The sequence below is a fragment of the Notolepis coatsorum genome (assembly GCF_963971535.1).
Source record: "Notolepis coatsorum genome assembly, chromosome: 16".
Taxonomy (NCBI): Eukaryota; Metazoa; Chordata; class Actinopteri; order Aulopiformes; family Paralepididae; genus Notolepis; species Notolepis coatsorum.
Genome location: NC_140180.1, coordinates 50,992,399 through 51,009,643, shown reverse-complemented (window position 1 = coordinate 51,009,643; position 17,245 = coordinate 50,992,399). Strand labels below are relative to the sequence as shown.

The window sequence follows — 17,245 nt, the reverse complement described above, 5'->3', positions numbered from 1 at the left end:
TAAAACTCACATTTTGCCTCAAGCATATAAAACATAAAATCACATCACAATAAATGTTTTGCTCTGAATATTTTTATTTTGTAGTAAGTCGTTTCACTGTTAGTGTTACAGATTTCCCCATTTAAAGCTACCACAATGATCCATCTTATTATACAGTCTCTGGATGCTGGCAATTATCTGCAATATGTGATGGATCATTGAATGCACAGGGAAGGGCTGCAATTCAATCCATTAAATGGGGATATTTTAACCAAAACATACTACAAAACCAAGGATTGCCTAATGATGTGCATTTCCCCAAAAAACAAGTTCACTATTGTCAGCCAGTGGCGTTGTTTCATATTCATACCAGTGGTATTCATACCGACTATGCAGTATGCTAGTGGGAAGATTTTCTGAAAACAATGCTCATACATTTTTAAATGATTGCTGGAAAGGGAACACAACTCTCCTCTATATATATATATATATATATATATATATATATATATATATATATATATATATATATATATATATATATATATATATATATATATATATATATATATATATATATATATATATATATATATATATATATATATATATATATATATATATATATATATATATATATATATATATATATATATATATACCATGAAGCCATACTCAATTGACACCCAATTGAAGCATATACCCAATTGATAGCCATACCCAGTTTCCCGAAATCTACCATTTCAGACCCTTTGCAACCCTAGTTGTGGTCCAAATGCAACTAAACTACTTAACTACTACTTAACAAACATTTATCATATCTATGATTTTCCCTTTTGATGGTAAATCAATGCTTGCGGTTATCTGTGTAGATGCAGGTCATCCTCGCCTGTTTCATATTTCAATCTGCTTGTCTTTCTCCTACTGTATCTTTCCTTCCCCCTTCTCCTCCTCGCTCTGGGCCTTCTCCTTTCTCCTTTATTTCCCTGTCAACTTTGACCGTAAAGCCCCAATCCCTGATTTTAGGGTATATTCACATGGGTTTTATATGTAGATGGAAAGCTTTTTGGAACTTTCTTAACCCATCGTAAAGCAGAATATAGACAAGTTTATTTCCTGTTGCACTATTTGCGAATATCATTGGCTGACAGGAAATAAACCCAAGTTGTTAGCGATACAATCCCACTGACAATGTCTACCCAAATGTCCATAAACATCACTAACATAAACCTTTTTTACAGCCACAAAATACAGCAAGTACAATTAAAAACCACCTACATGTTGCCATCTCTCTGCTGTGCTGTGCTCTCCTGCAGCCCTGGTGGAGGTCATACTGGCTGGCAGGGACTGTCTGATTGCTGGGGACTCCTGTTCGAGTGACGAGACTTGTAGCCCACGTCTGCGGACCCTGCGTCAGTGTGTGGCAGGCAACGGCAGCATGAAGCTGGGCCCCGGGGCCAGGAGCCAGTGTGCCAATGCGGTATCGGCACTACTCACCACCCCCTTACAAGGTTGCCAATGCAAACGGGGCATGAAAAAGGAGAAGAACTGCCTCAGTATCTACTGGAGCCTGCATCAGTCCATCATACACGGTCAGTGGTCACTTGATGGTGCAGCTGTCCCTATTGATAAGGAATATGACTTTGGACCTTTGTAGGAAAGCATACAGATTAGAAGTCTTAACTACATAATATACCATATTTCCTCTCACATCTGTAAGTCAGGTGATATTTATTCTGTAAACATCACTGTTTGTAGCTAACATGCCCAATGATATAAAAAGAAATACATTGAACCAAAAGGGACCTATTTTCTGACAAACTTGATGTGTTGAGTGAATAGACACAGGGCATTTGGAGGTGTCTCACAATTACATCTCAATGTGTTGCTGTTAGTTTGTTTGTTCTTGTGTTATTATAAAATATATGTTAGCTTGTGCACTTCATTTATAATGTGTTGTTATTTTATGCTGTGTTGGTTGCCAGGTAGCCTGGCTAGTGCATGCTACTGGAGATATCACACAGTAATGAAACAGTATGCAATCTACTGTTTATAGAGTGCTTAGAATGATGGTTATATGAGTTAGCGCAGAGCTTCAAAACCAGCACTAAGGGTAATTCTCTATCATCCATTGGCTCCTGAACACCAGTCTACCTACCAGACAGTTAATCATATACCATGAGTGGCCCATGCATGTTTGCATCCTTCCAGCCCTCAAGGTTGTATAATACTATACATTTCCAACCTACTCTTTTCACTTCAGCAAACAGAGATAGCAAGGTTCAGCAGTTTCAGCTTTGAAGATCTGCACTAACTCATATTACTAGAGTTACATTCGTAACCATTGTTATATATTGTTAGCGCTTTGCTTCAAAGCTAGCTCCCAAAAGAGTACACCTGCTGAACCTAGGTCTACCACATGAGTATAAGTTCAAGCAGGGCAAGTGGTTGGCTCACAGTAGAACAGTTTTTAAACATTAAAATAACGGTTTTAAATTCAATTAAATAATTTAACATATTGTTGCACTGACCTCCTTATTTGCGTCAACTCGTGGGGTGGTACATTTTGAAAGTGTGCTACACATTGTGCTACAAGCTAAATGATTAAAAATGACCAGATGAGACTAGGTTAATGCGGCATCTTTTCATTGATGATGAACTCTACAGTGTCTGGGAGTGCCAGAGGGAAAGCTTCTGGAGGGCAGTCATCTTTATTGGTGGGAGGGGAAGAATCCAGATGCTGAGTGTCCGCACCATCAAGGTGAATTCCCCGTCTGTGGATGGACCTCGGGAGGTTAACCAGGCTCAGCCTTGACATACTTACCCCACTCAGCACTAGAGCTGGTGGAGAGGCAGCCCCGACACCTCCTGGCATTCCTCAATGGTTGTCTTTCTTCTATCTTCTTATCGCTTTCATCTTCTCTTCTCTTCCCTTGTTATTGTCCAGTTTGCTGAACCAAAAGGAACTTAGTGTAGGTTGGGAATATGCGTTATTATATACGCTTGTGGGCGTGGAAGTACTGAGCCACTCCTGCTATATTATAGACTGGTAGGTAGACTGGTGTCTGTGAGTGAATGGATGATGGAGGATTAGTGCTAGCTTTCAAGCAAAGTGCTAACAATATATAATGGAGCATGTGTTTTTCTCTTAGGACTTAACCTGGTGGAGACATATCCTTACGAGGTGGTGGAGAGAGACTATGAATATGTGCGCCTGGCCTCCATCACAGCTGGCAAGTTCATTTTCAAGTCTGTTTTCTTTCATTTTATTTTACAATTTATTACTACCCCCTTCACATGTTTTGAACATCTTCCTGGAAGCTTGCCTAAGGCAAATTAAATTCCACACTGTGTCCGTGAGACATCAAGTCAAGTCAAGTCAAGAGTTTTAATTGTCACGGCATACAGGTATACAATGAAATGCGGGTGGTCTTGCCCGCAACGATGTGCAATACAGTGGTACAACATATAATAGAATCAAAAAATGAAAAAACAACATTGTGCAGTAAACAGGTAACAGGTAACATGGAGTGACATCTCGGTATCTGTACATAGTTATTTACAGAGCATATGGGACATGCTAGTTAGCTTTGGTAGTGCAATACACTGATCCTGTTATTCTAATTTAAAGTGTCCTTTCCTTTGGCCATAAGTGTGCGTGTGTGCGACATGAGTGTGTGCCCGCTCATGTTAAAGTGTTAAGTGGCTGCTCGTGTGTGAGCGTGCACAGCGTGCGTGTCGTGTGTGTGTTCATGTGTGCTTGTGTGTGGATAGTTCAATGTTCTGAGCACTCAATGTTCATTGTTCATGGCTCTGATGGCCTGGGGGAAGAAGCTGAGCCTAAGCCGCTCTGTCCTAGTAGCTGGGGTTCGCAGGCGTCTGCCTGACCTCAGCAGCTGAAACAGGCTGTTATTGGGGTGGTGAGGGTCTTTCATTATCCTGCAGGCTCTGGATTTGCACCTCTTGTTGTATAGAACCTGCAGGGGGGGTAGTGCAATACCCGTGGTACGCTCGGCTGAGCGCACCACTCTCTGTAGGGCCTTCTTGTCCTGTGCCGTGCTGTTTCCATACCAGGCAGTGATGTTTCCGGTCAGGATGTTCTCTACAGCTCCTGAGTAGAAGGACTGGAGTATCTTCCCCGATACTCTGAACTTCCTTAACTGTCTCAGGTGGTAGAGGCGCTGTTTCGCCTTCTTTACTACTGTGTCTATGTGTGTTGACCATGTCAGGTCCTCTGAGATGTGGACCCCCAGGTACTTAAAGCTGCTCACCCTGTCCACGGTAGCCCCGTTAATCATCAGTGGTGTGTGCGTCTCCTGCTGTCCTCTCCTATAATCCACGATCAGCTCCTTGGTTTTACCAATGTTCATGAGCAGGCTGTTGTCCTGGCACCAGCGTTCCAGTACCTCAACCTTCTCCCGGTAGGCCTTCTCGTCGTTGTCCGAGATCAGCCTCACCACCACCGTGTCGTCTGCGAACTTCACTATGGAGTTGGAGCTGAACTTGGCCACACAATCGTGTGTGTAGAGTGAGTACAGCAGGGGGCTCAGAACACAGCCCTGGGGGGACCCGATGCTCAGGGTGATGGTGTTGGAGGTCTGACCCCCCACCCTGACCGCCTGGGGTCTTTCGCTCAGAAAGTCCAGTACCCAGGCGCTCAGGGCGGAGCTCAGACCTAGCTCGATCAGCTTGTCCACCAGTCTGGTGGGGACTATGGTGTTGAACGCTGAGCTGTAGTCAATGAACAACAGTCTCACATAGCCCCCCTTCATGGATGTGTCTGAATTAGCAATATTCAAACATACAGTATGTTTGTCTCCAAGTTGTATATTTCTAATCTAATTTCACATCTAATTTATCCCAGCTAATGTAAGATAAACTAAATCTGAGAATGGCATTACTTTGTGTCACATGTGTGTGTTACTTAGATTGCTGTCAGAACTGCTGTCAAAAACGTGTTATTCTACAGTATATTCCTCATACCCTATGAAGTGAAGAATGACTTTGAGTTAAGCTACTCAAAGGAGCTGCCAAAAGATTCCAGAACAAGAATAAAAAATATTGCAAAACCCTTTTATCCTCCACTCTTCCAATACAGGTTTTTATGACTCATCATACAATCATTCTCACAGACAAATAAATAATTCAATGAATACTGTCGATAAACAAGGGTTCCCTCTCGTCCTGGAAAACCTGGAAATTCAGAGCCTAGATTGCCAGTCTTAGCCTGTTAAGCCCTAGCCCTATTTTCTGAAAATCTGCCTAAAAATACATACCTAAGTAAATGGAAGATTGCTCCACTACTACAAGGTCCATTTGCATGTTCTTGGTATCTAGGGACATCTATGGATCTCATGGAATGTATTCCCAGTGTCAGAAATATTGTGTCTGTTACTAGGCTTGAGTAAATTGTGATGAAACAAAGGAGAATATAAATTATGATTTTTCTTTGCATCTTTGACAGTGAAAAACACCATGCAAAAAACATGAAACCAGACATGAAAAGATGCCACTGAGCTTGTTCAGCACCTTCTTGAGATCATGTGTATAAAAAATCTAAGCAAATGAATAAAGGGAAGATGATTAAACAGAAGGTTTTGAGAATACAGTACTGAATTCTGCCATCCGGACACATTCAATTTGAAATATTATTATAGAATATAGAATACCAGGCCTATGAATTACCTTATTATAGCCAACTCACACATCTATGGATCGGGCAAATCTCCTCTTTCAAATGGCAGAGTTCTATTTGGATTTAGTATCTCCAGGCGTGCAGGAAGAACCATGAATGAAATCTACTGTATGTACAGTTCCATTCTTATCATTTTGGATTGGATTGCAACAGAGATTGCTGCTAAATGTTCACAGAAGGTAGACACACTAACTGCGCTCCAATCTATGCCAATAATGTTCAGTTTTGTGATAGAGAATCCTGAGAAATAAAAATTATTCATACGGAAGTTATTTGCTTGCAGGAAGCTGGAATCGGCTGGGAAAGGTAGTTTTTCGAAATTTCAACTCATCATTGAGAGCTCTGGATGCCCTCTCCTTTTTTTATCTACTTTTTCTCCCCATTTTCTGTTTTTCTCCCATCCCAATTTCATATTATCCAATTCTACCCTCCCCTGTCTCGAACGTTGTTAGACCATGCCTCCCACTGGTCGGCTGCAATGTGGACCAAGCCTTGCATCACGTGTCCCCTCCGGTGCACGAGGAGGCAGCTGTCGCATCTTTTCACCTGTACAGCGCGATCTCTCAGCGGCGAGGAGTAACGCGTGGGAGGCTCACCCTGCCCCCGTTGCTTCCTGATTCTGCTGTACAGGCGCACAAACCGACCTGTAGGAGTCGCTGTCCACACCGGCTTTCCCGCCCCCTAATACTGCCAATTGTATTAGTATGAACGACCAGCCAAGCCGGAAGCAATGCCGAGAGCTGGGCTCGAACCCAGCATCTCCTGCGTTAGTGGCGAGCGCCTTGCCCACTGCGCCACTTAGCCACCCTCTGGATGCCCACTCCTCATATCAAACTACAATCGGTGACATGGTGCTAATTAAAAATGGTGGATATTCGCTAAATTATAAACACATTCCATAAACTAAAATCTCACTAATAGCACTTTACCCTATTGGTAAACAAACATATTGTTGAAAATATACACTATGACTGCTGTTTTGACAGGATTATGGTCTTTACTCTTGGCTACATTTGAAAAAAAAAAAAAAAAAACATTATGTCATACAGTCTAGAGAGATTGATTTATGACGTGCTGTCATTTTGGGACCGGTACCGGACCCGTCGGGCTTAAGAGGTTAAAAAACCTGTAAAATGTACTAAAATTACCAAATATCCTGGGGAACTTTTTTTAATAATGTATGTAATTATCCTATGTAGGGATGGGAATCGCGAACCGGTTCCCGTTGGGAGCCGGTTCCCGTTGGGAGCCGGTTCCTAATTGTCAGATTCCTGGAATGCCATGTTTTTCCAACAGTTGCGCATTTTAAAACAATAACCTTAGTGCCACGCATGCAGCCATAGCAGACTATTTGATTCCTTGACTAGGAAAACCTAAATGAAAAACGAATGCTTTCACTGTATACAAATATTTGCATATGTTCCCGAAATGCTCCCGCTGTTTCTATGTGGAGTGAAAACTCCAATTCTTTGCATACTAGTCATTCATTGAAAGACCAGATTACATCAGAGGAGTTTGATTTACTGTATTAGTTACTTAGTTATGTGTCAGTTATGTTTTTACTTTTAACCTTTATTTATACAGGTAGATTATTGATAACAAATTCTCTTTTGCAATAACGACCTGTTGAATGCAACTACAGTTCATTAGATTAAATTAGTTTAAGAGAATCTCAAATACATTATTTATTTTATTTAAGTGTATAGTTCATTTTAAAAATTTTCACCGTTTTTGTATTTTTCTGACATTGGGGCTTAGTTCTGTTGCATTTCCAATTTATGTATTTAAATTATAAATGTATTAGGAATCGATAAGGGAATCGATAAAGAATCGGATCGATAAGCAGAATCGATAATGGAATCGTAGCGATAAAATCGTATCAATTCCCATCCCAAATCCTATGTAAACCTTGTTGTGTATTTTGTTTGAAACTTAGCTGTTGGTAGGATTATAGCAGCACTGCCCAATTAGTGTCCCACACTCCCTTTGTTTTCTCATGACCATGCTTATTCTCCTCTTATTTTTTAAGTAACATTGGGTCTCATTCCCGAACGAAGTTACGACAAAATATTTCGTCTTAGCCAGATTTCGGCCCATTTAAGACATATTAGGGCTGGGAGTGGGAGTCCCAAACTTTCCTGAGATCTTATTTGATCGTGGCTGAGAGCAGATTTAAGAGTGCTGAGGAGCACACTTAAATATGCTCTCAGCCCACGATCAAATCTCATGATTGATTGACTAATTTAAAATGTTATTATAACTTGACAGACTGTGTTCTCATAGTGATTCCTTCACGTCAACGCTACAGGTCTCCTTGGAATTAATTACTTAATCATAATTAAAATAAATATGACAATATTTGTACGATAAGAAATTACGCATTTGATGTCGGAAAAATAAATAATATGGATTCATCTGATCACAGGGCAGCTTCTTAACCATATCTGAACCAGCTATTTTGGACAAATGTATAATTACTTTAATTACTCAGATATTCAAACACAATTATGCAATTATTGTGAAATGATTGAAAATAATAATAATAATTGAATGCCTTCTGTGGAATTTGTATTTCTTATTTGTTACACATCTGTTTTAATGATTCATTATATACATTTGAAAGAATGCAGGTCAACATGCAATGTATCCCATTGATTGGTATACAATGGGACAGACCTTTGTTTGATTGATTGAGTGATTGATTGAAAACTTTATTAACAGATTGCAGAATGGGTACAGTACAGTACAGCTCAATTACATAAGGGGATGCAGACCAGAGAAAGAATTTCGTCTTGTTTACATCAGGGTCCCCCATTTTCAATTTATCATAACATATATGACACACACGACACAGATAGACAGTACTGCTACATCTATACATTTATGACATACCAGATTTGCAAATACAGTACTGTTTGTGATACAAAAAGAGTCCAGAAAAGAGAGTACATTTGACATAGAAACTGTTGGAGGAGGTTGGGTAGGAGGGGTGGGTGGGGGATAGACTTACACTGTACAAGCAAAACTGTACATTGGAATATTGACAAAACCATACTTGGTCATTTACTGTACATTGGAGGGGGTTGATATAGCTATAAACCTGCATTCCTTTGAATATATCATTAATCAATTAAACTTATATTGAAATACACTATATAGCCTATACACCAACACTGAAATGACAGTGGATAAATAAATAAGAACTAAAGCTAATCGGTGGAAATAGACTGCATTAATATTCCATAACAAGTCTTGTGTGCGCCTACGAATGAACAGTAGCCTATAGGCTTAATTATGGAATAATAAGCCATACTGCGTTCATTCATTACGCCCGCCGTAGGCTATATATATTATATTTCATTCATATACAGTACTGCGCGCGCACGCGCATGTGTGTGTGTGCGCGCACGCTGCGGCAGGTGTGTACCGCGAGCTGTATATGATGCCATTAATCTAATCTAGTTTTGATGGGCGCAAGCGTGATTACGAAACCTAGCCGCATTTCTCGGAGACGCTCTCTGATTGGCACTGACTGACGCTAGGTTTCGTAATCACGCGGCTCGCAAGACTCGCAAAGTACTTCCGCCATTCCATTTCACACAGCTGCGTCACCAGTTGCCTTATAAGGAGCTATGGAGGCGTTGTTTTGTATGCAAATGAGCTGAACGGGAACGCGCTTTCGAGTTTACGACAAGCAGATATCAGATAATATAATTTGTGCGACCTTTTCAGCCACTTAAGACATATTACCAGCACGTTCAGGACTCAGAGTGTACTTGTCATAGATTATGTCTCAGTGGTTCCAAGATAAGTCTTCCAGAATATATCTTTGATATATCTTGGTCTCATTCACCAAGGACTTATGACAAAAAGGGCTTTCTCTTAGGGCCATTTGAGACACTTTCGGGACGATTTTGGGATTCACCAGCCGTCCCAATAAAACATATATAATTAATATTATATTATAATATATTGTCTATATATGTCTATATATGTCTTGCCCGAAAAGGTCTCAAATGGCCCTAAGAGAAAGCCCTTTTTGTCGTAAGTCTGTTGGAGAATGAGACCCATTTTGTGCAGCTAAAAAGTACAAAATCACAGTTTTACAGCAATGTACAGCACAGTGCTTCTTCCCTATTACATTTCATGTGTAATTTACAAGGAATTGTTGGCACACCGGAGGAGGCCAGGTGACCTTATTGTACAGGTAGCAGTGATGGATGTAGCAGTCACCTTTAATGAACATGAGACAATTCATCAGGGACCCTGCATCATTAAAAAAGGAGGAATAGAATTGGGGCTAAATGTGTCAATACTAGGCCTACCGGTATGATCATTTGACGTGATCATTTGTGAGCAAATGCTGTCCTGGAAATATCCTGGAAAACCCTGGAAACAAGCAAACAAATAGATAAATAGATCGAAAATGACAAATAATTTTATAATTTGATGAATGAATGGATGATGAAGGATTGACATCTCCTTGCCAGTTTGAGGTGCTGCATTGGTTGCCTGATTTCAAGGTGACATGGATGCAAAGGGTGTGTTGATAATGGGCATTGGAACCACTGGAGTGCACTCTGACAGAAGACTACCCTTCATTAATTCTGTTGTGCTGTTACAATTTTCTTTGATCGTTCAGAGGGTCATGCTCTTGTCGCATTCAGAACACACCCTGAGCAGCTTGTGTTGAGGAAAGGGGAAGACAGTGAAAATAACTTAGACCATAAATCTTTCTATTAACATTACATATTAAGTTAACACTGACATATTTAATCATTACTTCATCATATTGTTAGTAAGTTGTTTTATTTGAGCACTATATAGCCTTTTATAGTTTGTAAACAATGATTTGGTTTAGAGAGGCTCAAGGGACAGTCCCTGGAGGAACTCACGCAACGTCTGATGTGTGCTCGGTTTCGTTTCAGAATTATAGGAACCATAAAAAATTATGTTGGTGAAAAAAGGCTGTTCCAAATTAAACTGCACTTTTTCCTTCAGATTTGTAGTCCTAGCATCAAAGGTTTTGTCACTTAATCTTAATACATTACTGTAAGTAGGGTGATGAAATAATTAAAAAACACCCGCACTATGGTCTTTTCAGTATGGAGGTTCATTATTTTTGATGGTTGTGATAGACATTTTTTGGGTTTCCCTTCAGTAATCTTAAAGGGGCACTTTGCCGATATTTAACCATAATCCTATCGTTCTGTTGTGAGGACACGTGATGATAGGACATGCCATTCACCAATTGGTTCTGTGTCTCGAGAGCTCGCCCTATTTGCATTTGAAAAACTCCTCGGGGTGATGTGAAATGTGTCAACCAGAGGAGGGTGGGAAGACCAGGGAACTACAACCTGCACTTCCTCAAGTCCAGTAGTGCCGCCGCCGATGGTGTGAATTCTGAGAGAGAAGACATCTACAAATTCAACTGAGAATATTTCCATCATCTTGTTTGCTTATTTAGCTGTAGAAACTAACACTAGTATAGATTATGGCTGTTAGTGATTTTTGACGAAAACAACTTTTAGAATGTAATGTTGGAATCAGATATTCAGGGCTACTTACTTGAGCCTGAATACAGCACAGAGGAGATACAGCGTATGGAAGAGGAGGAGGCCGTGGCAGCAGCAGCTGCAGCCATGAGACAAGCCCTCCCAGTCGGGGAAAACAACCCTGTACAAGAGCCATGTGCCGGGGGTGACTGGTGGTGTCTGTGCGGTAGTTGTTCTGCAATGGAGACAGAGTTGGAATCGCTGTTCTGTAACCGTGTGTGCAACTGTTTGTTTCTTTTCTTTGGGTTTGTCCTATTATTTTTAACACATATATTTTTTATTGTCATTGTCTGGATACATTCACTTGGGATATATAGGTTTATATAGTGTTTGGTTAAGGGTTCTTTTCTTTTCTTTAAATGATTCTTTACGAACTCTTTGTGTAGTCCTAGGCTAGGAATTAAGTTGAAGATTACATAGTGGTGGTGGCCCATACAGGGATTGAACCCGCAACTTTAGCGTCATCAGCACCATACTTGTATGTCCTTTTTTATGTGTGCATGTATTCATGACAATGGAAGCGATTAATGAACAATAAATTGAAGCAGGTCAGATTTGTCAAGAACCAAGAACAGAATAACTTGACTTTTCTACCGGACCCTTTGTTACTAGGAGAAATCCTCAGAGAAAAAAGTATTCTTTGCTTAGCTCTTTATATGTGTCTGATCATGAACATGATGATGATGATGATGATGATGATGATGATGATGATGATGATGATGATGATCATGATGATAATGAGACAAACCGGACACAATGTAAACTGGGCTGGGTTACAGGAGGAGTTCAGGGAAGTGGGGGAAAATGTGGATTCTTCCAACCTTCTGAGAATCCAGGGATGCGGCAAACTTCCTCGAACAGTGTGACAATTTCCTTCATGTACTAAGCTAATGGGGATTCTGTCCTCTGTATTGAAGGGACCTGCCCGCAGCTGGTGGATGGCTGAAAGAATTTAACAACTGGGTTATTTTCAAAGAGGCTTTCCAAGCAGCCTTTCTACCCACAGACTTAGTAGTAGTAGAGGTAGTCTGTAGTAGAGGATGAATGAATGAATGATCATTGCATTTTCTAGACACTCAAAGTGCTCCCCACAATGTGGGGTGGAAATTGCCTCCTTCACCACCACTGTGTAGCACGCAACCTTGGGCTATGCAGGCTCAATGGCTGCCATACACTGGCACCAGGCACACATCACACTACACAATTGCTGAATGGCTCAGGAGAAAGGGATTTATGTCAGACAATTAAGGGGGGAGGGATAATTAGGTGACCTTGATGTCAGAAACCTGATTGGGAATTTGGCCAGGAAAGTCGGGAAAACCCCTACTCTTAGGCGCCCTGGGTTCTTTAACGACCAAATTCAGTCAGGACCTCGGTTTAACGTCCCATCCGAAGGACGGCACTTGCAGCTGTACGGTGTCCCTATCACCGTAACAGGGGCATTGTTACTGACAAGTCCAGAGGACAGAGTGCTCCCTGCTGGACAACAACACGACTTGCCGACAACGGTTTTGAGCAGACCGGAGCTCTACCCATGTAGCCACACTGCCAGACAAAGGATAAGTTGAGGCTAAACCCAGTAGGGAGGATGGCAACATGGGATTCAGACAATCCTAACAAGCTGCAAAAGCTGGTCCAAACCTGAGGTCCACCAGATCTTCACAAATGATGAAATACCAGTGAGATACAAACCCTATAGAGTATATCCTCTGAAAAAGAAGATTATTTCACGTAGAGAAGATGTCAAAGCACAGAATCATCGAACCCTCACAGTCACCATGGTCATCATAGTGGTTTTGGTCCTCAAGCCAGATGGATCGTACAGATTCTGTGTGGATTATAAGATAAGATAAGATAAGATATTCCTTTATTAATCCCCTTGGGGAAATTCCAGTGACACACACATACAGCTCATCGTCTCATTAATAACAACATATCACAATCATTACATTTTTACAGTAACAACGGCACAACATAAATTCACACAGACATGTACATTTGTTGACACATGTCATCTACAGAATGCCTGAGACGCCATATGCGATAGTCGGCTGTAACAACAACAAAGTGTCTGAAACAAAGTGTCGTCGCGCCAGGTGGCGGGAGGGAGGGCGGAAAAGATTGTCCAGAGGGATGGTGAATGAGAAGACCCTTTTCAACACCTATCCTATTCCTTTAATCCATGACATTCTTGAATCACTACATGGTGCGACCTGTTTCAGTACATTGGACCTCCAGTCAGTTCAGTTTTCCGACGCTGCAATCATTACAAAAGCATGTTTTATGATGGGGTTCGGTAAAATAGACGTAAAATAGACGTTACCTTTGTCAGCAGGTACTCCACTCTTGCTCCAAGTGTCTTGGATCAGAACAGGATCAATACATATAACGTTAGGTGGCCCTCATCCGTTGGCTTCTTCTTCTTCTATAGTCTGCTCGGGCCAGACTATACCACGGCACCTTATCATCCATAATCATCATCCATATAATCCGTTTTGTCTTCTTCTTCATAATATCCAATAGTTTGCTCGCCATTGCATTGTAGGTTACTATTGTGTGTTCGGGCCAGACTATACCACGGAGCCGAATAGGTTTCCTCATCGGCCGGTTTGACTATAGTATTTTTATGATTTACCAGAAGTGCTGAGTCCAACATAGTCTGGTGGAAACACACCTTATCATCCATAATCATCATCCATATAATCCGTTTTGTCTTCTTCATAATATCCAATTGTCGAACGTTAGATGGCTGTAGTTTGCTCACTGCTGCTCACTCCCTAGTGCTACCTAGTGCTTTGGTTGCTCTCACTGAACTGGCCCATGCAGTTCATAAGGTAGGCGATACTGCCACCTGCCGGGATTCAATCGTCATTGCAGGTCCCAGGCACACTCATAAAGGCCTGCGCGAGTGTTTAGAATAAGAAAATAGAAAAAAGTTACTAAAACGAGAAACAAGCGTTGGCTCTCAGAAACGAGATATCTTGTTATTGGTGCTCAATGAGTTACGTTATAATGTTAATAACGTTATAGTGTTATCACAATCACAATATAGTTGCTAACGTAACAGTATGTGATCAGTAGCTTCCATAAGAACTATAAGGATAAGGATGAGGATGAACTTTATTAATCCCCTTTGGGAAATTCAGTGACATACACATACAGCCACAGCCTCATTATACAAATATTCCACAATTATTACATTGACAGCAATAATGGCACACATAAATTCACACAGCATGTGTACATTTGTTGATAACATGCATGACTACAGTAGATATTGAGACAGCTTATGCGTATGTCCGCTGCAGCTCTACAAGGCCACGAAGGTCGAGCGTCTGCGCGAGTCGGAGGGAGGGGGAGGGTTGGGAGAGCTGGTCCCTAGCCATAGTTGCAGTAGGGGGGGGGAGTTGCAGCTAGCTATATCAAGGTTTAAGTGATGACTATCAAGTCATATCACTATGACTATCTATGTCTATGTCAGCAGGATGCATGCACAATCAGATCTGTTGGGCTCTGCAGATGTCTTTCACATTTAGAGGTGAGATATTGCATTTTATTCCAAGCAGGTCAAAATCGTTTTTTGTGGGCGTGGTATCTGGTAAAAACAAATTGTGGCAGGATGGTAAAGCAGTTGCCTCTGGGATGAATATCCTAAGTAAGAAGTAGTTTACTTGGAAAAACCTATTATGGAAACAAGACAATTGAACAGAACCTTTTATTCACTTAGGCCTATAGTAAAATTGTAATAAAGACCAAAAACTATAAAATATCACTGCATACTACAAACTGTTTATTATATTTCAGAAAAACAAAGGGTCAATAAATATATATCATACATATATTTCATAATCAAATTCCATGACTGCATCTTATGGGGAAGAGTTCCAAGTATCAGAAAATAATTTGAGACAGTCCAATGTGACATTCATCATTTTCATTTCTATGGAAAAAACACAATTTCTGACTTTTGCGCAGGGTAGATACAACCCTCTCCACCATCAGCTTGCTGGGCGTGTTTTGCAATGAGCACAATGCATCCTGATATGTAGGCACTACCAGCACAGCTCTGCGAGAAGGCAAAGTCAATAGCACACAATGGGGAATGTATTGCTTCAATGGACTACATTTACACTGTACACTGTAACACTGATTGGACATCCACATGAAAATTGTGAATGTCTACTGTCTACTGGGTTATATCGAGTATGCTTAGCGTGGTTACTTTATTTATACTTCATCCCCATGCGGACAATGTGCCTTTCAAGTGTAACTAGGTTAACCGTTTACTTTCAACTCTTCATCATAAATGATGTAACGCTCAACCAAGATAGATGCTGCATGTGTTGACTGTTGACACTGATACCAATGTTGCAGTGTGATTTATGTCTTCATGACAAAACGGAACTTCCCTACTGCTCAGTATGAGCTGGTTTTTGACGTGGGCTACTTGGTGAACTAACTGAACAGTAGGTTTAAAAGCATAGAGTGTGGGTAATACAGTAGTGCTAGTAGCTTCTGTCTGATTGTGTAGGTACACAATTTTCAGACATGGCTGTAGTTCATCACTGCTTATTTGATCCCTTCCTCACATACTGGAGGTTCAATCAGCCACTGCTGTTGGTAAAACACAACAGTCACTCATGGGATCATGCACACCCTTCAACTATTATTATTATTATTATTATTATTATTATTATTATTATTATTATTATTATTATTATTATTATTATTATTATTATTATTATTATTATTATTATTATTATTATTGTTATTTTCTGCAAGTAAGTAAACCATCAATTAAATAGCACATTTCAATACAATTAAGCAACAAAGTGCTTCCAAAATTAATACATAAATAAATAAAACATTTAGTGGGGAAAAGGAGATTTGCACAAAAACACAGTTTACACAAAACATGCTAAGGTAAGAAAACACATGTGACTAAAGGTAGGTTTTATTTCCTCATCAATCTGATACTTTCTAATCTATTCTACGAAGTATAATCATTATGGTTTACATTAGCTTAAATGTGAGTAAACTATTTCACAAACTAAAATATATGTCTAAACTGAGTTTAGGTGGGTTTACCCTGCACTACATCCCTGCAGGTGGTTTCAGAGGCTCTGGGCAGTGACTGCAAAAGCACAGTCACTTTTAGATCTTTAGTTTCGACAGAGGAACCGCCCTGGTCCCTGGTCAGAGGATCTGAGAGATGTTACATGATTAAAAGGCCACAGCAGCTCAGTAGAGTGGCGCCTGACATTGTAAAGTGGTCTTGGAGACACAGTGTATCATTATATAGCAAAAGACATTCAGAGGTAATGGTAATCATCATCTTTATGGTCTGTGGGTTAGGCAGGCTGGCTTTGTACTCAGACACTTCCTCTAAACAGAATTTAAGTGCCAATGTATCCCAGCAATAGAGGCTGAAACAATACTAGATATTGCATACTGTAACTGAGGGGTACAATTCCCTGACTGTATTAATCAAGTACTAGTATCATTAAACTACTACCGTCTTGTACATTACTGGCCAATACCGTACAAAGGTATATTAGATGACAACACTTCCACAATAACAGGGTTTCCACACCAATACTAATTTAGAATATTTATTACATTAAGAATATGATATTACATTATTTTGGTCACTTTGGATGCGCTTATAAGGCAAAGAATGTGCAGGCAAATCAATAATGAATGTTAAGTAATTAGATCTAGGGATATTCTGGGAAAGGGGTGTACTACCGGTTGTAAGCCAGCAGAGGGAGGCAATGCTCTAGGAAAGTCAATGGCTCACGGAGGCGATATCACCCCTGTGTCAGCGGGGATAGGCAGCCTGGTCCCAGGGTGCGCGCCGTGCAGGTGAAAGCCGTGGAGCCTCTGGTACGACAGAGACGGGCTCGAGTGATGGTCTCACGGGCAGGTGTAGATCCCACAGTAGCAGTGGGGTAGGCGGTTCTCTGCTCCAGCAGCTTGGTCAAAGCAATGAAGAATAATAATCCTTGCCGGAAAG

General features: G+C 40.7%; 1 protein-coding gene across 1 annotated transcript in view; it reads left to right on the top strand.

Moving 5' to 3' along the window:
* The window catches only part of gfra4b (GDNF family receptor alpha 4b), a 199,844-nt gene that overhangs the window by 148,575 nt on the left and 34,024 nt on the right, over window positions 1–17,245 (top strand). Inside the window, exons 2-3 of the mRNA XM_084331662.1 lie at window positions 1,296–1,571; window positions 3,132–3,212. Of these exons, the coding sequence (XP_084187788.1) occupies window positions 1,296–1,571; window positions 3,132–3,212 (357 nt within the window). The remainder of the gene's footprint in view (window positions 1–1,295; window positions 1,572–3,131; window positions 3,213–17,245) is intronic.